The sequence below is a fragment of the Pseudorca crassidens genome, chromosome 12 (assembly GCF_039906515.1).
Source record: "Pseudorca crassidens isolate mPseCra1 chromosome 12, mPseCra1.hap1, whole genome shotgun sequence".
Classification (NCBI taxonomy): Eukaryota; Metazoa; Chordata; class Mammalia; order Artiodactyla; family Delphinidae; genus Pseudorca; species Pseudorca crassidens.
Genome location: NC_090307.1, coordinates 9,938,863 through 9,961,759, shown reverse-complemented (window position 1 = coordinate 9,961,759; position 22,897 = coordinate 9,938,863). Strand labels below are relative to the sequence as shown.

The following is a 22,897-nucleotide window of genomic DNA, read 5'->3' as shown; positions in this document are numbered from 1 at the left end:
ATCACGAAGCCTCTAAATGATTCAATTTGGGAGTTACTTTTTCATTTATATGAAAGATGAAAAAAACAACCTAGGAAACAAAAGTGGCAAAGTTAATGATGACACCTGGGATTCATCCTATTCCTTTGCATTGAGTGTTCCAGTTCTTTACTGATGTGAGAGAGTACTTTCAAGGATACTTGTTTAACTGGAGTCTGTTTGATTAGGTACGAGTCTCCCTGCTGAATGGTCCCTAAATGCTGTGAATAGTTATCACTAGCATATCAAAAAAACCCCAAAGTGTCTGGGGGATTTTTTCTTTCTTTTATCTGCAGGTTTCCTCTGGAAGAGGCTGGTAAGGAGTATGTCCTGGGATATGAGTTTTATTTCAAGGTTACTGAAGTATCACAAGAGTGCAGTCAAATGAAAAACTGATGAATAATATCCAGAGGGCACTGACAGCAAGATAACTCTATAGTTTCAGGAAACTTGAGAAATGACGATAAAGAAACACTTTACATCTAGTTTGTTGTTAGTGAGAATAAAAATATATTTTGACAGACAACCAACATTTTTGTCCAAGTTTAAGTTAACTTATTTGTAACTGTCTAATTCACAATGAATACCTATCATTTTGTGGTAATAAAGTCTCATGTTCAAGAGATATGTAGTCTTTAAAACACAGATTTGTTGCCTAAAAAGTACTATAAAATGAAATACATTCAAGACCATTTAGGATATTCATGTATTTTCCTTTAATGGTAAGTACTGGGGTGACTTTCAGGGCGTTCACTACCAGTTTTGTCATTAACAATGTGCCAGTTAGAAAGATCACTCATGTTACCTAGGTATTATTTTCTTACAGCCAGACTAGGTGATCATAAAGATTCTTTTCAACTCAAAAATTCTTTCTTTCTACGTTAAGGCTGTCTACTATTTACTCTTGTCTACTAAGTTGAAAACTCTAGTAAAGCAGCCGTAAGATATACGAATTAATAAATAATCGCACAAGAAAATAAATGAAAAAGCGAACACACATGTTCTCATCACTCAGCTTAAGAAAAGTAAATATTATTTTATGTTTATAAACCCCTGTGTGGCTCTAAGCAAGTTAGCCTTATATTCAATGGCTAAAACTGAGCCAGAAGCCTGCATGTTTACTCTCAGCTGCTGTCAACAGCAGGGAGACAGAATTTGCAATTTGAGTTTAGCCAGGTTAACCTTTAAAAATGAAAGGTTATGTACTCCCTGTAAATTTAATCCTAGAAGAATAGGAGGGAAAATATATTTGAAGAAATAAAGGACAAAATTTTCCTCTATTTGGCGAAAGACATAAATTTACAGATTTAAAAAATTCATCAGTCTGAAGCAGAATAAATACAAAGAAAACAACCTGTACTCACATCATCATCAAACTGTTGACCATTAAGCTTAAGGAGAAAAATCTTCAAAGGAGAGATTTTTAAAGAACATTTTAAAAGTACATGGGAGAAGTGATATGAATGCAGACTTTATATCAAAAATGGTGGAAGACAGAAAACAGTGTAATAACGTTTCAAGAGTCTAGAATATTTTTAACCTAGATTTTTATGTCCAGTGAAAATATCTTTCAAAAAGTAAAGCAAAATGAAAATATTTTCCAGTGAGAGAGAGAGAGAGAGAGAGAGAGAGAGAGAATGCTTTGTCAGCATATCTGTACTGCAGGAAATTTTAAGGAAATCCCACAGGCTGAAGAGAAATTAGTAACGATATATATATTATGAACTGACTTGACCTAAACAACTATAAAATATTTCACTCAACAGTGTCAGCATATTCATTTTTTCCAAGTGCACAGAGCACATTTATCAAGACAGACCATATTCTAGGCATAAAGGAATGCTCAGTAAATATAAAAGGATTGAAATCATACAAAGCATCTTCCCTAACCACAATGAAATTAAATTATAAAATAAAGGAAGATTAGAGATGAAAACTCTTAAGTATTTGAAAACTAAACACACACTTCTAAATATCCTGTGGTCAAATAATGAATAATAAAGAAAGAATCAAAAAGTCTAAGAGCCAAGAGCACTTAACCTAGTCATGTCTGGGTCTGCTGCAGTGTAGCCCTTTTAAAAGCAGCCGACATAGAGCACCCAGAAGTAAAAAGCTAAAGGAAACTAGGACGGTAGGAAAATCCTATCCTAAGAACAAAACACAAAATAGTAAATCAGGAGTGACAATGGTTGTCAACTATATTCTTGATGTACTACTTCCTTTTTCATTCACAATACCTTAAAAAAAAATAAAACAACAACAAAAATGACAACCTAGCTCATTTTCTAAGTTTGGTGCTAAGTACTTACTTTGCTTATTTTTGACCACTGGATGGGCTTGGAATTGGGTTGGGTTGTTTTCCGGCCATTTTATTTTTCTAGCTATTTCCTGGAATGATCTGTATCAATTTCCTTATTAATCTTTCATTTTCTCCATCCATAATTGTCATTTCATCATTTCATAAATAGTCATTGAAAGAGGATAGGAAGAAAAAAAGAAGGAAAGAAGAAATTAAATGTCTCTATTTCTAAAATTTATAAAGAAAACTTCACAAGTCTAATTATCTAAGCTTTGAATTACTTCCTCTGAAATATTTTTATATTAATGAAATAGATTTATTTGGAACTTTGTATTGGAAGTGCTGAATGAAAAAGTATTCACATTTTTAAGCTTTTAATATTTATTGCTATTTATTATTTATGAAAGTTCTGTGAAGAGAAGCAGTATTTAAAAACCCAATTTGATCCATAATAATCAGAAGTAAGTGTGTGTGTGTGTGTGTGTGTGTGTGTGTGTGTGTGCATAAAATGTTACTGTATAAATAGATAATATGTGGATATGTGGATATAAACATTAGATTGAATAATTTGAAACTACTGATATTTGATCACTGTTGACCTGTTATAAAGACCATTTGACATAGTTCATTGGACTAGGTGGATATAAATTTTATTTAATATAAAAATAAGATCATTTTGTAGTTGTTTTGTAATCAATTAATTTTTTAAAGTATCAGGATATTTCTAATAAGCTAGTATGCATCTTCACTGATTTTTTTTCCACCTTTAAGAAGTTTTCATGTCCTGATATTATAAATGATGCTATAATGAACATCCTTTTGTATACATCTTTCTACACTTTTTTTTCTCTTTTGTTTTCCTATGGGATAAAATGCTTGAAATAGAAGTAGTAGGCCAAAAGGCAAGCTTTGCTGGTGGAAGAGGGGAATCTTGAAAATATCTGGCAAACAGCCAACTTGTTTTTTGTTTTGTTTTGTTTTTTTTGGTACGCGGGCCTCTCACAGTTGTGGCCTCTCCCATTGCGGAGCACAGTCTCCGGACGCGCAGGCTCAGCGGCCATGGCTCACGGGCCCAGCTGCTCCGCGGCATGTGGGATCTTCCTGGACAGGGGCACGAACCCGTGTCCCCTGCATCGGCAGGTGGACTCTCAACCACTGTGCCACCAGGGAAGCCCCCCAACTTGTTTTTAATGAAGAATATACATGTATATTACCAAAGCAGTAGCCAATAATTTATTCTTTGGTATATTCACCAAAATGGATTTTCTTTTTATTGGTTTATAAACTAAGATATAATATTGATTTCTTTTTAAGTTAAATTTATATAGTTAATAATGAGATTTATGGTGTTCATATTTCTTAGTCAATTGTATTTTTTTGACTTTCCAAATTGCTTTTTATCCAGGCAGGTGTTGTTTTCTACTCCCATGCTGTGTAAACTAAAAAATAAACAAAAGAAACACAGTTTTGACATGACTTTAGAGTTAACATAAATTTGTGTCTATTAACTTGAGAGAAGGAAACTTTAGTGGGTTGAAAAAGTAAGTCCCTCACCTGTGGCTGGGTACCAGGCTGGTCACTGGTGACTGCTGATTTCTTTCCTGAAGGAGCCCAGGACATTGTGGATGTGAAGTGACCTGTAACCAATCCCTCTTTTTCAAAATTTGAAAGTAGAGAGCCCTTGAAAGTTGGTTCAGCATGACCCTCAAAACAATTAAGTGTGCAAGAAAGGACAAGAAAATATCTGAAATAATGTTCCCCTGAGAGGGGATTTTAGGCTGGTAATCCAGGCACAATAAAAATGTCTAATGGTTTTTGCAAGGGATAGGGTAGGGGGGTGGGGGGTGATTTCTGCATAATATAGACCTAATGTAGGCAGCTTTTCTAGACCCAAGAACAGTGGACCAGTAGATTGTGCTTTTGAGAATAAAATTAAGCAAAAAAAAAAGGAAATAAAAGGTGAATTAAAATGAACTGGCCTTTTGTACACGGGTCACCAATGTGAACTGTGCAGAAACAGTATAAGCATGTGATTCTAGTCTCTGTAGAAAAGTGTCATTTGTTGAGTTGGGCAGGACTGATCTTCTACAGTGACACTTTATACCAGTGAGAAACAGGGAAAGTTTTGGTCACATGGGATTATAGTTCTTTCTTCATTTGTTTGGAAGTAGTCCTAAACCTTTTGATTAAATCCCAAGTAATTTTAGACTTTTTTTTCCCCTGTATTTCTTTTTTTTCCCCCCATTTATTTAGTAGTTGGAGGACAGGTCTTAAGTAGAAGTAATTTGGAAGCTGAGATATGAATTGTTAAAATAAAAGGAAAGTGACAGTATTTGTACTCTGAATTGGTGAAACAGATTATCTGCTTTATGCATGTTCTGTCGCTTTTAACTTCTCTTTTAAAGTTGTAATCACTTTTGCTTACAGATATGTAACATCTTTTCCACATTAAAGATATTAAATCTGTACTTGTGTATAGTAAAATCATGTTTTCTAATTGGTGCTCTTTTTTATTTTTTCCCGTTTTTTTCTTTTCTTTTTTTTTTTTTTTGCGGTACGCGGGCCTCTCACTGTTGTGGCCTCTCCCGTTGCGGAGCACAGGCTCCAGACGCGCAGGTTCAGCGGCCATGGCTCACGGGCCCAGCCGCTCCGTGGCACGTGGGATCCTCCCGGACCAGAGCACAAACCCGCGTGCCCTGCATCGGCAGGCGGACTCTCAACCACTGCGCCACCACAGAAGCCGAATTGGTGCTCTTTTTTAATGCTGTTATTAGTTTGTTATTTGATATACAGCAGAGCAAAGCTGTACTATTTAAATACCTCTTACTGTAATAAACAATAAATCCAGTTTGCTCCTGGTGGTTTTGGCTGGTGGAGATTGACAAAAAAGAATGGGGCATATAATTAAAGATAAAAAAGAGAAACAACAGAAGTTAGAGTAAATAAAGGAAATATGTAAGATCAGGAGCCAGTTATGCAATGCCAAATAAACATAAAATATTAGGTAAGAACAAAAAAGGCTAAAAATTAGTCTCTGAAAAGGCAATTTAATTTATGTAACTTATATAGAAGGTAATTTTTGGCCTATTATTGTCAATATCTACCAGCCAAAACCCACCAGGAACAGAAAGAAATAAGGCACACATACTCAGTATTAGGGATGGAAAAAACATGTGTAGGGGATGAATATTTAGAGGCAACAGAATGCATTTTGAGCAAATTTAGGTCAATAAATGTGAAAAAATAAAAAAAAAAAAACAGGACAAATTCTTTAAAAACATAACTTGCCAAAATAGGCTTCAAAATAAATACATGAGGTAAGTAATATAAGCCTATAACCACCAAGTAAAATCTTATATTTAGTTAAAATGTTCCCACAAAGAAAACAGAATGCTCAGATGATTTACAAATGAGTTTTAACAAACATTCTTGTATTAGATCATTTCAATCCTATGCAAACTCACCTATAAAATATAAAAATAGAACATCCTCAACTTTATGTGACAAGTATGTTGACTTCAAAATTAGACAAGTTTATTATGAGAAAAATCACAATTACAAATGTTGATATAAACATCTTAAATTAATTATTAGCAAACTCAATCCAGCAACAAATATAAATTTAATGAATCATTCCCAGGCTGGTTTTATCACAGCAAGCCAAGTTTGGTTTAATCTCAAAAGAAAAAAAAAAATTCACAAAATACACTACCTTAACAGATAAAGGCAAAGAAACATGATTATCACAATAAATGCAGCAAAAGCATTAAATAAATCTCATCATGCTTTGATGATAAAAAGTCACTTATCAACTGCGAGTACAAGGGAATACAACGTCCTGATAAAGTGAATCTATGCAATACACACGGCATCCATTCATTTGCTCAGTGGTGAAATGTAGAAGCACTCCATTCACATTAGGAACAGTACAGGAATATTCACATTACCAGACTCACTCAGTATTTAACAGGATGTCCTAACAAATCCAGTAAGAACATTAAAAAGTTATAAGATTAAAAGGAAGGAAATATATTCTCATTACTTGAAGATTACAAAAGCATCTGTATAAGTATTTTGAAAAAATTTACAGGTAAATTATTAAATTAGTAAGAGGATTTATAAGTTCCCTGATACAATATAAATACACAAAAATCAATCGTATTTTCTATATACTATAATCAGTTAGAATATATAGTTAAAAATAAATATCATCCACTGTAATAACAATATATAAAGTGCTCATACCTAAATCTATCAAAGGATTAAGAAATATTGTATAAAAGGAGCGATATACCATGCTTATGAACAGGGATTAATGTAAAGAGGTCGATTCTCCCAAAATTGATGTAATGCATTTACCATTAACATGTATTGTTGCTTGCTTTGGGGGACTACGCAAACTAATTCTAAAATGCACATAGAAGAACAAAGCCTAAAGAAATGAAGAAAAGAAAGGAAGAAGCCTTGCCAGATTTCAAGGCTAATAAAATGACTATAGTAATTAAGATAGTACGGTATTGTCACTGGGTAATCGAATTTGCCAGAAGAATACAGTAGAGAACTGAGAAATCAGCTCACACAAAATATAAGGACCTGATATGTAGGGAAGACGGCATTGAAGATTAGTGGAAAAGAAAAGGTACTGAATCTCTTCAGTCTAGGACAGCAGGTTATTTATACAGAGAAAAAAATCTCAGAATAGACATAACAATTAATATAAAGCAGATTAAATATTTAAATATAAAAGACAAAATCTGTGGCAGGGACACTCTAAAATAAGCCCGTTCTTCCATCTTCTGGGATTCATGCCCTCGTGAAGTCCCTTTCCTTTGGGTGTGGGCGTAGGGGGACCTCTGACTTGCTTCTCACCAAAGTTGACTGGGTGTCACTTCCATGATTATGGTAATGTGTTAGCAGTTTCTCTATTGATTCTCTCATCCTGGCTTTTATGAAGTTACCTGCCAATGGAGAAGCTCACATGGCAAGTGACTCAGGGTCTCCAGTCAACAGCCAGAAAAGAACTGAGGCTTTTAGTCCAGCAACCCACAAAGAACTACATCTTGCCAACAACCACGTGAGCTTGGAAGTGGATGCTTCTCAGAGGAGATCCCAGGCCCAGCTACTTCATTGCAGCCACATATAAGAGCAGAGGACGCAGTTCAGCCACGCCTGGATTCCTGACCCACAGAAATTGTGAGATGATGAACATGTGCTGTTCTAAGCCATTACATTTGTGGTAATATTGTTTTGCGGCAATAGATGATGATGAGAATATTAAAATGCTTGGAAGAAGATAGAGGAGAACATCTTCAGTGCCAAGACCTTAAGAAAGATTATTTAATAAGATGCAAAAAAGTACAAGTAATAAAGAAGAACACATATTTGTTTACATTCAAATTAAGAACACCTGCGTGTCAAAATATATCACAAAAGTCCTAGTAGAAAGATCATGAAAATATAAACCAAGAAGTTATTCACGAGTATAACCAAAAAAGGATTAGTATTATTAATATACTATAAATGTCAATGAATCAATGAGAAAAAAAGAATGCAATGGAAAAATGTATAAAAGACATGAACATGGATTCCATTTCACAAAAGAAGAAACACAAATGGAAAAAGTAAGGACTACTGTGTGTGTGTGCACGTGTGCGCATGAGTGCACATGCTGCATGCGTGTGCCATGTTATTAACAGAACTTCAAAAAAAAAAAGAAATGCAACATTCTTTTACCCCACTAGACAGAAAAACATCTAAAAGTTTGAAAACGCCAAGTACAGGAGAAGTTTTGGAGCAACACAAACATTTCTACAATGGCTAGAGTGTCGATTTGTACAAACAATCTGTAAAAATAATAATTTGGTACCAAGAATAGTCGAGGATGTGCTTTGAGCCCTCAATATATATACTAGGCTGTAGTGCGGCTGGGTGGGAAGGTTCTGGGTACAAACAAAACACAATGACAAAATTCTTGTATGTGTGCGTTATACAGCATCTATAAACAGTTTTATATATAATGTTTGAAATTGCAAAAATTAAAAATATTCCCAAAATCCAACAAGATGAAAGATACATAAAGTATGGTATTTCAGATAATAGCATATATTGGAACCTACCACGATGAAAATAAGTGATCTCCACCTACAAACATCAACATGCATTAGATAAAATTTTGAGCAAAGAAAAGCAAGTTTGCACAAGAATATATGCAATATGTTACTGTTTACGTAAAGTAGACAAACATGCAAAAATATACAATATGTTGATAAGGATAGAGACATATGTGGTGGAGCTATAAAGAAGAGCAAGGGGATGGTAAACACAAAATCCAGGATAGACGTTTCCTCTGGGATCGCTGGTGAGAGCAGGAGAGTACGGTAATGGAAGGTCAGATATATATGCTTTGTACCATATTATAGAGTGTGTGAGTATAGGAATTCTGACTCTAAGCCCCAGCTCTGGCCACAGTTACTTATCAATATCATAGAAGAGGGCTTCTGATAGGGTCAGCACATCTTTTCAGTGTCAACATATTGGCATAACCTATCTTGCTTATCCATAATACCTACAGTTTGATAAGTAGGGGGCAGTAGAGCTGGCATATGCAAGAATCAGCAAAATAGTGTCTTCTAAGTTGCATACAGTGAACCTCAGCAGGGATGTGGACAGCAATATCCAAGGAAAACCAATGAAAGAAAGAAAAGGAATTTCTCTCTTCAGTGGTATGAACCCTACTATCATAGATCTGTGGCACCTGGTCCCAATGCAGAGGTGCATGCTCTCTTGCACTCCTTGCTGGAAGGCTGAGTTTCTGGCTGGAGGCTCTGGAGTTTGCTGCTCAGTTGTTATCTACAGGCATGGAAAAGAGAAAGCATCCAGACTTACAAAGCACCAAGCAGAATATAAAGGACCGTAGAATTTTACCCCAACCCGAAGAATATGTGTGAATGACACATGAATTAAAAGAAAATAATATTCTATAAAGATGAGATAATTTTATATTGATAAAATCATTTGTTATGTATGGTGTTAAGGTATATAATCATGATATGTGTAATTTGGATATGCTACCTCAGATTGGTCTTCACTTATTCCATCATAGCCAGTGGAGTAAATGTCATGTTCACACATAGTCTTAGACACCCCCAGCTTTTATGCATATTTCATAATAAATAAGTGGAAAAATTAAAATAAAAATACAGTGATTACAATCTATAAGATCATAATTATCTACTGAATGAAGTTATGAACATAAATTATGATTAATGTTATACAAATGGCACTTGTAACATGAAATAAAATTTCAAGTAGTAGCATCATACTTAAATTAAAAAAAGTCTCTATCTCGGGCTTCCCTGGTGGCGCAGTGGTTGAGAGTCCGCCTGCTGATGCAGGGGACACGGGTTCGTGCCCCGGTCCGGGAAGATCCCACACGCCGCGGAGCGGCTGGGCCTGTGAGCCATGGCCACTGAGCCTGCGCGTCCGGAGCCTGTGCTCCGCAACGGGAGAGGCCACAATAGTGAGAGGCCCGCGTACCGCAAAAAAAAAAAAAAAAAAGTCTCAATAAAACTCAGAAGGAAATACGATATTCTCTGGAAGAACTCAAACCATACTCTAGAAATAAGGAAGACATTGAAGTACATGAAAATTTGAATAAATTTTTCTCTTAAAACGTGAACATGAAAAAAGCACTATTTCCAAATTAATATATGAATTGTATAAGTGTGATTTTACATGTTTGTGCAACTCAGCTGATATATGGAATACTAAAATAGGTGTCTATTTGGTCTACATACTATGTATGCTCAAATTCTCTGGAAACATTTTAATATTTTCTTACTGGGAAAATGGTGCATCACATTACATATGGGTTTGATATATAATGAATTGGAGATGATCACAAAGCGGAAACACGTATCTTCTATTAATTTTCACGTGTGATTTTATTTAATCCTTATATCAACTCTGGGGGAGTTTTATAGATGGGGAAATGGAGATTATAAATTAAGAAAATTGCCCAACACATCACAGCTGGTCATTATTTACTGACCTAGGGATTTGTATTCAGTTTTATCTAATTTCAAAGTTCATATAATATATAAAAGTGTTGTGAATATAACATTTTTAATAGAAATCTCCCTCTTCAAATTAATCAAGGAAATGGGAGAAAGATGCAAACAAACCTTGTGAAAAACCCACCAGTGCAATCTGTTGTTTATACACAGAAAACCTTTCACCTCTTATAATGGAATCCTGCCAAGTTCTTATGTGTGGATACAAGCAAATACCTTTTTACTCATGCGTTCAATAATGGGATTTTTGAGAGTTTTATAATTAATGTGGGGTGAAAGATAAAGTATAACTGAATATATGTACATTTCATTTTGGTAAATCTCGAGAGAAATAACACGAGTTCCTTGGCGCACGAAAGCCCACCGCAAGCGTGCTGTGCTCTAGTTAGCACTGAATTAGCCAGGGCACCCACGTTAATGTCTGGAGTAAAAATGAAGAGCAAAAATCACCTATTTTGTTTGTGTAGGGTTAACTTTTATTAACTGCATTATTTATATGCAGTTGTCTTTTCATGGGTATTTTATGGAAGCAGTTTCATCACTTCTTGGTTGTATTGTGTTCTTATTTTAAAATCCCAAGAACTTTAAACAAATCTACAACAAAATTAATCTTTTGAAACAAGCAAAGGAATAACTGAATACATAATTAAAATAATAAATAAATACTAATAAAATTGGGCAGTAATATTTCATTGTAGTATAACAGAGGTTGGGAGCATCATTTGCATTATGCAATGAATAAGGTAAGAAGTGCCTTCAGCGTTGTTCACAGAAGGATGTCAGATTTTAATGCAGAGATTAGAGATTTTATGTTGTTCATTTACTAAATGAGAAAAGTGACAGTGATGGGAGCTGAATTAACTTCCAAAAGAAGAAATGGAGAGCATCATGGGTGTCACATGTGCGTGAACGTTTGCTTCCTTAAATCATTAGGAGCAAGGTATATACCCATGTTTGGAAATAGAGAGGAAGACAATATATGGGAAAACACCACATTTTCTAGGACGTTGGAAAACCTGAGACACTTATAGGTGGAATTCATCAGTGTTAAGACACTTGAAAGAAACATTTCATCTCAAGAGTCACAGCGATACAGAAGTAGTTTAAAGAAAACAGAAAGAGCAATTGCAATGTACTGTAGAAAAGATTTGCTCAGATTACAATTTATCCTTTTTTTCTCAAGTTTTAGCTATAATAAGGTTTCAAAGAGATTCTTAAATAATTCATACCATAATGAACACAATTGTTATAGGAATGATTCTCCTTGTGCACCTTACTTTGTGTTCAGATTTAGGTTCAGAGTTCCTTCCTTCCATTCTTTGCTCCTTTGTTCCTTCTTTCCTTCCCTCCCTCCTTCCCTTCCTTCCTTTTTGGTATTATTTACATGGTGGGGAACAGAACAGGTGGGATTTTTTTCCCAAAACGAATTCTTTTAAAATATATTTGATTGACTGTCAGCTCCATAGGTTTTGTTCACTGCTGCATTCTCAGGATCGGTTAGCTGTGCCTGGTAATGTGAATCTGGAGGTGCTGAGAGGGGAGGGAAAGGAAAAGAGATGCTACTGGCCAAATGGAGCCTGGATGAAATACACTGAGCTATCCTCCTTCGTACTGTTATTACTAGCAGTGATCTGCATGCAGCCCAGTCAGACCGCACTCACACATCCTTTTCTCTTCAGGGCATCCCTTGATATTCAATTATGGACCACATTTCTTTGTGATAAATGTGCTGGGGTAGTTAAGTGAGGGGGTGGGGGAATTGGGAAAGAGCAAGTGTCAGTGGTTTTGTTTTGTTTGCGCTTCTCTTTTGCAAGGGCTACTCGTTGATGGGACATCCTGTGACAACTATAGAGTCAAACCTAATGAGGAAAAGCACAGGTGGTGATCTCTGTCCAAATTTACTGAAACTCCATAACTACTCCCTTTCCTCGTAACCACTTTTTCAGAGATAAATCCTGTCTACTGCAGAGTAAATAACACTTTGCGGTGCCTTTCCTCGGATGGTAATGACTACCTGGCATGCCCTTCCTCTCCTTCTCTTCTTGATGAATTCTGGAGAAACCATCAGTTCTTTGGGGCAGGGTCAGAGTCAACCAGTTTTTGTGTTCTCCCCTCATGCTAATCAATATCTTGACAGTAGATACCCCAAAATTACTGTGAATAAGTGAATTGATAACGGAATTGTAAACCTGCTCCAAATTCCTTCACAAAAACATATTCCCTAGAGAGAAAATATGGGCTTCAGATTCATCTGTAAAATGAATACCAGTGAGTTGTTGTGAAGATTGTAATGATATACATGAAAACCTTACAGTTCTGTGCAGCACATACTAAGAGACTAATTCATGATAGATCCTTATCTTTCTTAAAAAAAAAAAAAAAAGTCTTCACTCTGCCAACCCTGTGCACCACCTACTAGAATATCTCAAGGGGCCTGCAGGTACCTTCCTTTTAGAGATCTCCTGCTTGAATAGATACCCCACCAGTGGCAGGAGGGGCAAATGTGGAGCACAGGTGCATAGTACGGGATGTTCTTGCCACTTAGTAAGTTGGGATGATGTACATAGAAAAGTGAAATGGACTGAGGGCAAGTCAAAGACAGGACTTGGAATTAAGATAAGGGAGTAGAGGCATGGCTCACCCATCACTAAGGGTGCTAGTGGCCGAAATTGTGGGACTGCATTTTCCAACTCAGCTCCATACAAAATCCTAGCACAATTACCCAAAGTCCTAAAGAAAAGGGCTGTTACAAATTATCCCAACCATAGCCAAGTTGCTTTTAGCTTTTTATTTGTTTATTAATAGAGGAGTTGTGTTATACATATAGCTTGAATAAACTTCATAAATGATCTTCAGTACAGGTTTTCTTTGCAGCATAACTGGACAGGTGTGAAAGAAAAACGAAAATCAAAAACAAAAGCAAAACCCCCACGGTGTGGAAGGCTTAGCTGAACCTATCTTTGGAAATAGAATTAAACATGTTACTTGGACTAAACACAAGCTCATGTAAATTATAGCTAAAGCAGCTACAAGTTAACTAGAGAATGTGAGAATCTACTGTTTGATGTTCCTACCATCCTTTGTGCAAAAAAAAAAAATTAAGTTTAGTTCTTAAAATATTATTTGGATTTTTCTGCCAGCGTGAAGGGAAATAGAGATATTAGTCAAGTACTGAAAACACTGCCTTAGCAGCTATTTTGACATACTTTGGTTTGCATTTAAATAAGCAGTAGGTAGCCCGCATATTAAATTCCTTGATCTGTCTTAGATTAGGCTCCCTTACCTCTGTAAGTGGTGTTATAACATACTGCCTTCTATTCACATTTTTTGCTAAATTAGTGATTTTTTGTAGTTATGATCAGAGTTAAGTCAATCAAACAGATTCTAAAACCACTGTTAATGTTTACTTATAGATAACTGAATGTGATAGACTTTATATCAAGAACGTCTAGGATCTATGATGCACCAAACTGCTGATAAATGACACCAATCAAAAGTCAGTGGCAGACAGAAGGGGTGGCGTTTCCACAAAAGGGAAAAAAAATTAAACATAACTAGTGTGTGTGTGGAGAGAGGTTTTTCTTCAAATATGAAGATATTTGTGCCAGATCCCATGCCATGGCTGGGTACTGGACATAAATAATTATCCCGTTCTTGCCAGGCCACTTATAGTGCTAAGTCTTCTGTTTTCCAAAACGCCAGCCAATCAAATGTCTAATATTGCGGGTTTAGGCTGAGTGTGTATGAGTTGTTGTGCCACCTGCCTAAAACTCATGCCTTTCTGGGTTTCTAAAGATTAAATTTAAGTATAATCATAGATTTATCTTCTTTCTCCTGAACAGATTCTCCCATTTCCTTCCTTTCTGGAATTGACATTACAGTAAATTCATCTCTGGATATGGCCTATTTCATTCCTAAGTGAGTAATTTGCATTATTTCAAACTTTTGAAAACTAGATCAACATTACCACTATATTTATGTTACTTTTGTCAGCAAAACGGACACATTCTTTCAAAATTTCAACATTTCAATGATATTATTTTAATAGAAGCTTTAATTCCAGTTGGGCCTAAGTTTGGGGAAGTTAATGAGGAAAGGAATTGATTTTATGGAAAAGACATTTTTTAAAGTGTTTCCTTTGGAAGTGTCACACAGTGATAATCGTTGTTTTAATTATTTTCAAGACGATCAGAATAAAAATAAGTGTAGACTCTATTCACATTTCTTCCCAGGATAACACCCTAGGAATGTAGGACTTAGACGTTCTGAGATTATAATTGAGATTATAAGGCAGGGGCTCCCAAGCATGAACAAATGGACGCATATGCAACGGCTGGGCTGTCCCTCACCCGTGTAAAACATTGCTCAGAAATAGAACCTGTGAATAGAAGTCTTCTCCTCCAGCTAAGTTTCCCTTGGGGTGGGAGTGGATGAGTGGACAAGGAAATTCACCTTGACCTTGCTATGTTGTAAAAGTTAAGATACACTGTGAAGATCATCTTAAGTGTGTTCCTTTCTTTAGCTATACATAAGATATTCCCATATTGTTCCCGTATCCATTCACAGAACTGCTCTTTCTTTTCCATTTTCTGCCCCCCCCCAGCTGCTCCATATACTCACCCTGGCTCTCTTCTGCCTGTGGGCATGTTTCTGTACAAAGTTAAAGGAAAGGCAGTGGTACAGTTTCTGTCTTCTCTGCTGTTACTTGCACACGTTTGTAATTCTTACCTTGATCAGGCCTAATATTACTTGCAACCCAGAGCCTTTTTATTTGATCTGATTTAAGATCACACATCCTGGGAATTGAAAGCAAACACCGAGACTCTGACCAATAATGGAAACAGTGTTATCATCCATGTAGAAATGTTACATGCTTGTTGATAACCCTGAGATAGGACGAATAATCTTCCTTGAGAATAATAGTGTGGATTCAGGTCTTCAGTTGCCCTCTCAACCTGTATTAATAGGATTTTCATTCATTTTGACACTGTAAAGAGAAAGCAGGGAAAGCTACGAGAGGAAGCAGATGGGGTTGGGGGGGGGGAGTGGTCAGTCTGCTTTCACGCTGTAATGGGAGAAAAATGACAGCCCAGTTAGCTTTAGCTGGAATGTAACATATCCACAGCTTTATCACCCTGGAGGCACATTTTGACATAATAACAAACTACTGAGAAAGAACCACTTTTACCTAGGTCAGAATGACAGACTCCCAAGTGTTAGAGCATGGGCGACGGGGAGGGCGTGTGGAAACTACAGTCTGAAGCATTAGGAAGAAGGCTGCAGTCTGTACAGAGATTTTCATCAAGTCTCCACACTGCCTAATAGTTTTCATCCAATACCTTGTAATTACTCCTCTGGCTTCTAATGGCATAGCATTTTGATTTCAGAGCCTACCAAAATAAGATGAACCATACTTTATGACGACTATATTTATAATAAGATGCAGATGGTAAAGGAAACAGATGCCTCTGACATCATCTCCCATTCGCCTTCAACTTTTGCCGACACTGGCAGTCTGTGGACTCATTCAAAGGGATGCAAGATAAGTCAGGCAGTTTTCCAATTCTGTTTCCAGTCTAAAAAAACACTGGCAGCAGTGGCACTGCTTTCTTTGAGTCATACAGTGATAATTCCACAAGGAGAAATCTGATTCTAAGGCTATGTCAGGCTTTGATGCAAAACAAATCATCAGGACAGAAAAAAAAAAAATTCCCACAAATATCAGGAGTTTAGCCATTAGTAACTACTGACTGTTTTGCGTGACAGCAACAGAAAGAAAAGGGTGGGAGTGGTGACGGTGAACAGCTACAGCTTCAAGGGAGCAAGAAAGAGAGCGTTTTAAAAAGACAAGCAGGTCTAAAATACCGTACCGGTCCTTGGCAGCCACTGTTCCAAGACTGATTCTTTATTACTTCTAAATGAAAAACTTTGAGGATTTTCAGGTCATTGTTTCTGACCTCAAAAAAAAAAAAAAAAAATCCATTCTGTATTTCCATCTATATTTTCCAGAAGGGATCCTATAATTCTGATAGGAGTTTTCTCCATTTCCCCAGTGATATCAGTGAACATTATACACAGTAAAAGGATGTGTGTGTGTGTGTGTGTGTGTGTGTGTGTGTGTGTGTGTGTGTGTGTGTGTGCATGCAAGATAAATGCATTAGGACACCTTCTGAAAAAGATAAGGAACTTTTGCAGTCCATCTTGAAAGCAACAGACGCTTGGGTATAGCAGCAACTGCAAGGCCTTTAGCAGTGTGTGAGGTTCGAGACAGATCAGCACAGTTACAGATGAAGGAGAGAGTTAAGACAAAAACCTTTAAAATCTTCCTATCTCCCCTGACCACTGTAATATAACTTCATCTACACCTCTGCAGCAGAAAACATTTTAGCAGAAAAAATTTAGAAACAAAGGCAAGGAAAAGTGGTGACATGAAAACGAATCCTGCTATAGGCCAAACAGGGCGCTTATTTTAAACAATCTCTCTGTGCAAGGAGCAAGCTGATCACTCACTCCACACACACACACACACACACACACACACACATACAGTACAAGAATGTACAAACTCTTCTAATTCATATCCACAAACTGAGTTGGAAATTATTAGTGCAAATTTCTGCTGACCTGCAGCATTTAGTCCATAAACTTTGGATATCCTAGACGATCCATCAGTGTCCAGCAGATGTTTTCAATCAGTTTAATTTCATCTCTAGGCAAGTTCTGTTTCCAAACATTCGTATTAGTTGGTGATATTTCCCCTTCATAGGGAAGATAGAAAAGGTTCGTGGAGGTGGCAAACAATATTTGGTTTAAACTAGCAGGAGACAAAGGAATTCCAAGAAAGGCAAAAATCCTCTCAGTGGTTTTCTGAGGAAAATGCACAATATCTTCAAACTTGATCATCTGGTAGCTGGTAGGCAGCAGGTCTGTGTTTATTCTCAAGGCTGCTGCAGTGTTTGCTAGCCACACGTGAGCCAGCAGAGACACTGCGTGTGGCTTGGATTTTGATAATTCTTTCCTCAATGATTCATACTCGGAAGCATAGCCCGAATTTAAGTTACATTTGCCTTTACCTCCCTCTATTTTAAACAATTTAGCTAAGTGCTCTGGTACATTCTTCAAAGAGTAAAGACTTGGTTTACTACTGTACAGCATCGAATAAATCCACGCCCGAGGGTCCCTCACCACGTACAAGGCCCTCATCGAAGCTCCTAAAACTTCGTGGAAGAAATGCAGCTTTAAGGTCCAGCTCCCACTGTTCAGGCTGAGCACGGGCCGCGCGCTGGGGTAATGGACCAGGTGTCTTCTCAGAGCCCGAATGTATTCAGCGTCTCTATCAAAGGCGCCTTTCATTCTGCTTCTTTGTTCTGGCAAAGACTCTCTCCTTTTCAACTTCCTTTTTTTGTCCTTATTCGTGGTAAAATATTGGGCCAGTTTACCCCTGCCGGGTTCGTGCAGATGGATGTTTTGCAAATGGAGTTTTGTGTCTTGGACCAAGGACTGCAACCAGCCTCGGAGTAAACGGAAATGCACACCATGGACATCCGACGCCTTCCATTCACAGGCATCCACAAAGGAGTCGATCTCAAAGTCAGTTTCAGGGATGTCAATGTAGGCTGTGGGAACCCTGATGTAGAGAAAGTCACTGCTGTTGAAGAAGAGTTGTTTGAGAATTTCAGCTCCTGAGCCAGGAAGTGAGGTAATGACGATGTCAGGAAGATCGATGCGGTGCCCTTGGGGAGACACAGGCTTTGGGCTCGCTTCGGCCTCTGGCCTCGCCCACTTTGCACAGATGGGCTGAGTGCAAGTGCTCCACACATCCACCAGCTCAACGAACCACAAGGCAATAACAAGGGTGAGGATCCACCGCATTAGCTTTCTAAAAGAAAGGTAAAACCGCCACTGAAAAGTTAAGATCACCAAGCTGACGCACAGAATCAACCCAACTGCTACATTAAATTTAAATCCAAAGGGAAAAATCACTCTGTCACGTCTTACGGGCTTCACTATGGCTTGAGTGCCCAAACCAAATCGGGTTATTTGGACCTGATCAGCCACACTGGCAAAGCCGCCAAATCCCAGGTAATCGAACCTTGTTTTCAAGTTGTGGTAGTCAGTTACAATGGAAACAACGTGTTCAGTATTATTGACATTGAGAGAAATCTGAAGTCCAGAATTGGAATTATCAATAAATCTGCAGCTGGAAACATTGACATATGGCCCATAAAAGACATATACGATTCTTGTGATTGTGGATTCCATCTGAAATGTAACATTAACAAATTGAGTCCACCGTTTCTTAAATTCAGCGGCTTGCTCTGCTTCCTGTATACTAGCAATGGGGCTACTGCCGCGATGATCAAACCAAAACATTTTGTAATGTGCATCCCACACATCCATCATGGCGCCGTTATACCTGTTCATGAACCTATACGGGATGTACTTAAAATCAATATCCAGATTATGGAAGAAGGCACTGACAGATTTTATTGGGGAATCTTCTTGCCTCTCGACATGATCAACAACTAGCAGAGTCTGAGAGTTTAAGAGAAGCAAAGCCCGATACACACTTTTCAGCTTCATTGCTGAGGAATAAGCTGACACTGCTTCCCCACTCACAAATACCATGTCCCCATGTTGAGAGGCGGTAATGATTTCCCCCGCTGCATCACCAACCTCCTCGCCGGTCCACTTAAGCCACTGTGCACATTCTCCCAGCTGACCTTCCCAGGGCTTATTACATTGGCTTGTGGGTGATGGCGCAAACACCAGTACGTTGTTAAGGTGGCTCAACTTGGGTCCATAGAGAGCTTCAGAAACAAATACCTGCCCATTGGGGGCAAAAGTGAATGAGTTCTGATCTGGATGTTCATGTCCTGGGTTAAAGCTTCTCCACCCATCAATCCAGGAGTATGGCTGGAAGTGAACTATGTCATAGACAGCTCGCCCTCCTAGCTTCCCAGATTTAAAAGACACAAAGGTATTGGTCTGTGTGTTTGGCAACCCAGCCCCATAAGTGACAACACCCCAGTTAGGGAACGTGTGCATTTTTGCAGTACCATATTCCGCAGGAGGCCGTGGGGTGAGCTGGGGATCATACCAGATGTATTCAGTGTGAAGAGTACTCCATCTCTGGGCAGTGGAGGGGACCATCGGTCCATCTTTAGGCCGGTGCCTTCTGATTTGCTGAGCTAACCAATTGCCAGCTCCGTTCTTTAAGACGAACTTATCCAAAAAAACTAACTGGCTCTCGGGACCATAAAACCAATTATAATTGGAATCTGCTATACCCACAGTTCTTTGGAAGCCTGGCAAGAGGGTGGCGTAATAGAACCAAAAGTGCATTTTTAACCAGTTATTATCCAAGTTGTTGATATTAAAATGGCGCTGGGCCAGAAAAACGTACTGTGTGACTGACTTAGCCGTGTAGCTTCCATAGGCAACACCTTCATCCAAAGTACCATCGACAATATGATTCAACAGAAACATCATCTTTTCCATCACATCTACTACAACCTGTTTCCATAGATTTACTTTAGATCCTTTATCCACCCCAGTTACCAAGGCCCCAGTGAGTAACGCTATCATATTAGTAGCTTGGTGGTTATGAAGAAGTTGTTTGCCCCATGAGCGGACCTTGGAATACTCATACATTTCCTCAGTAATAACCCATATTTTTTCTAGGTATTTTTGCCTTCGATGATCATCTAATAAGTTATATAAAAAGTCAAAGGCAGTGGCAAAACCTGTTAAGGAATGGCCAACTGGAACCTCATCCCCTGGTGCATTCTCCACCAGCCAGTCTTTGTAGCCCACCATCCTGTCCATATATTCCAAAACAAATTCAAAGGCAACTTTGTCTTCTGGGCATAACAAACAGTACAGTGCTAAAGGGGGCAGATTGTTACCATAAATTTCATTCCACTTGGCAGCAAAATCAGCATGCTTGGGTGGAGGTAGGTAGTATGTTGGGTTGGACAGCATAACCATCACTGCACTTCTGATAGCTCTAAAAAGATGCAAATGGCTTGTGCGAGACTTTTGCCTCATTGCTTGGATCTCTCCAGCATCAAAATATAAATGTGGATGAAGCATAGTTTTCTTCAGCTTTTGGTTGGGTCTGAAATCTTGCACTTTCTGTGTCTTAAGCTGATCTATGTCATCTGGGAAAACTGCCCAGTCAGAGTAATTGCTCACAGATTCTTCAAAAGTAGAGAAAGCAAACATCACTAACAGTAAAAATAAGAAATGTCCTGTAAACATTAACGCCATGATCCATCGGGGAGCTCCTTTCCTTAGGCATATATGTCAAACACAGTGCTCAATGTGTTTCCCATCTGCTGAGTATAAAACATACATTTAAGGCCTTGATAAAACACAGACTGTAAATCGGATATGCTGTGAAATCCAGCTGACATTCGGCTCATTCAAAGCAAGTACAGTTGCCAAAAAGAGAAAACTTACACTGTGGATCTGTTTGCCTGATGCAGTGTTGCTTCCAATAAAACTTCAAGGAATGTTAAAACCTCTAATTTTCCAATATCACACAGTGAACAGGGGTGGAGATAGTCAAAAATACCATGAATTCACAATTTACTTCCTTGACATAAATCTACATAACACAAAGAGTCAAAAAACACACATTGTAAAAAAAAGAAAAAGCACTCCAAAATCCACGTTAAGAAGTCATTCCTGGAGCAGGAAACCATCATCATACGTGTCTGATGCCTTTGCCTGTGTGTGCTCAGAGAAGCTGACAAAGTACTGCAATTCTTGGAGCTGACTGGGTTGTTACTCCTCTCAGCTTTTTACACTTTTTGCTTTGAGAATTTTTTCTTCCTCCATTTTTGGGGCAAAAACATCCTCAACAAGTATTCAAAGTCCTACTTGGTTTTAAAACACTCAAGATTCCTGTCCTCATTTCAGATCTGTCTTTTTTCAGGCTTACTTACTCATCAGCCTATTACGACCCAGAGAAAGCATTTTCCCATCTTCTTTTATCAGCTTCATCGGTACAGCTATGAAAATCTAATCTCTTCAGCCACCTAGGTACTTCTCTTCCAATCATGAAGTAACCACCAACTGGGAAAGAAAACTCCCCTTTCACCAACAGTGACGTGTCTTTTCTGTTCCTTTTTCATGACATACTCCTTTCTGGGGGAAAAACAAAACAGAAATTCTCTGAGGCTACAAGTATGCTGGGAGTGGACATAAACAGAAGATTTAAATGTTCTAACGTCTCCTGATAGAAATTTTAGCATCACAATGAGATCTGTTATTAACTACAATCTAGGTTAGACCAAATGGTTCTTTTTTCTTATACTTTTCAACGCATATATTAGGATAACAATGGTGGCAGAAGACAAGCGGCTACAAGATGTAACTTCCCTAAGAGTATTTATTTTAACTGTGGCTTGCTTTAGTCATTTAAAATGTTTTTATTCAAATGCAGTTAACAGAAGATGAGTCCTGCTGTCATTCTTGTTTTGATCACAGAAGACTCAGACAAAAAGCAAAAGTTTAAAGGACCATTATGATTCCGGTTGAGGGTTTAACGTTCAAGGGCTCAGAAGGTGTCTTTGCCAGGGGAACTAGTAAGAGCAGTCACTTTTCTCGAAGGAGAAATCATGACAGTGTGTGGGAGCGAGGAACAGCGAGCGGTCCTGCACCAGTCTCTCTCCCGTAGCCCGGTTTTCCATCCTTACAAGAAGCCACCAGAGGGAGCTCAGACCCACACTCAAGGAGCAGCTTCGCGGCTGCCCGTCTTCGGTTCTGAAGAACCTAACCAAGTTTCAGTCTTGGACAAGTCTGCTCTCTGCAGGAAACATGAACGCTAGGAGTTCCCTGATCCGCTCCGCCTGTTGCATTTTTTCATTCGCTTCCTACGAACATGCCAACTCCATCCTCTGCTCCTCACCCCCGACCTCTGGCTGTGGTTTGGGGATAAGAGACCCCTCAAGGGCCAAGTCCGCTTACCTTGGCAGGTCCGGACGGGGTCTCCCGGCAGCGGTGGGCCCGGAGGAGACGGAAGCGGAGAGTTGGAGAAAACTGCTCTGCGCTGGGAGCCGGGCCGCGCGGCCCCCCGCAGGGCTCCTGGCACCCCCGGCCCGGCGCACCCCCGCACTGCAACAGGCTGCGGCCCCGCGCTCGCGCCCCGGCCGGCGCCGCGCGGACACGCCCGCCCTCGGGGAACGCCGGACGCCCCCCGGGCAGCCCCGGACCACGGAAGGCAGATCCGCGCGCCCTGGGCGCGCTCGTGGACGCCGTGTCCAGAGGGGCGCTGGCGTGTCTAGAACGCGATGCCGCCGCGGCCGCCGCTCCTTGGTGCCAGCTCCGGCCGTGCGGCCCACGGAGGGCGAGAGAAGGCTAGGCGGGCCGGGGGCGGGGCGGGAACGACGGGGGCGGGATCAGGGGCGGGGCCTCGGGGCCTCGGGGCTTCGGGGCTGGGGGAGAGTGACAACAGGAGGCTCAGGCTGGGAGTCGAGGGCGGGGCTGGAAGGATGAGGGG

General features: G+C 39.0%; 1 protein-coding gene across 6 annotated transcripts; it reads right to left on the bottom strand.

Annotated features, from left to right (window-relative positions):
• Positions 1–5,829: 5,829 nt before the first annotated feature.
• DSEL (dermatan sulfate epimerase like) lies at positions 5,830–22,521 on the bottom strand. 6 transcript variants are annotated; one of them, XR_010932989.1, is made up of 4 exons: positions 22,366–22,521; positions 17,014–21,543; positions 9,640–16,346; positions 5,830–9,166 (listed from the first exon to the last, which is right to left on the bottom strand). XR_010932989.1 is itself a non-coding variant. In XM_067698874.1 (3 exons), the coding sequence occupies exon 2, from the start codon at positions 20,659–20,661 to the stop codon at positions 17,023–17,025; it is 3,639 nt and encodes a 1,212-aa protein (XP_067554975.1). In that variant the 5' UTR covers positions 20,662–21,543; positions 22,366–22,521; the 3' UTR covers positions 5,830–9,166; positions 17,014–17,022. The 6 variants fall into 6 exon arrangements, 1 of the variants encoding a protein (XP_067554975.1); XR_010932991.1 differs by having other exon boundaries at positions 16,260–16,346; XR_010932988.1 differs by having other exon boundaries at positions 9,640–16,341.
• Between the last annotated feature and the right edge of the window lie 376 nt (positions 22,522–22,897).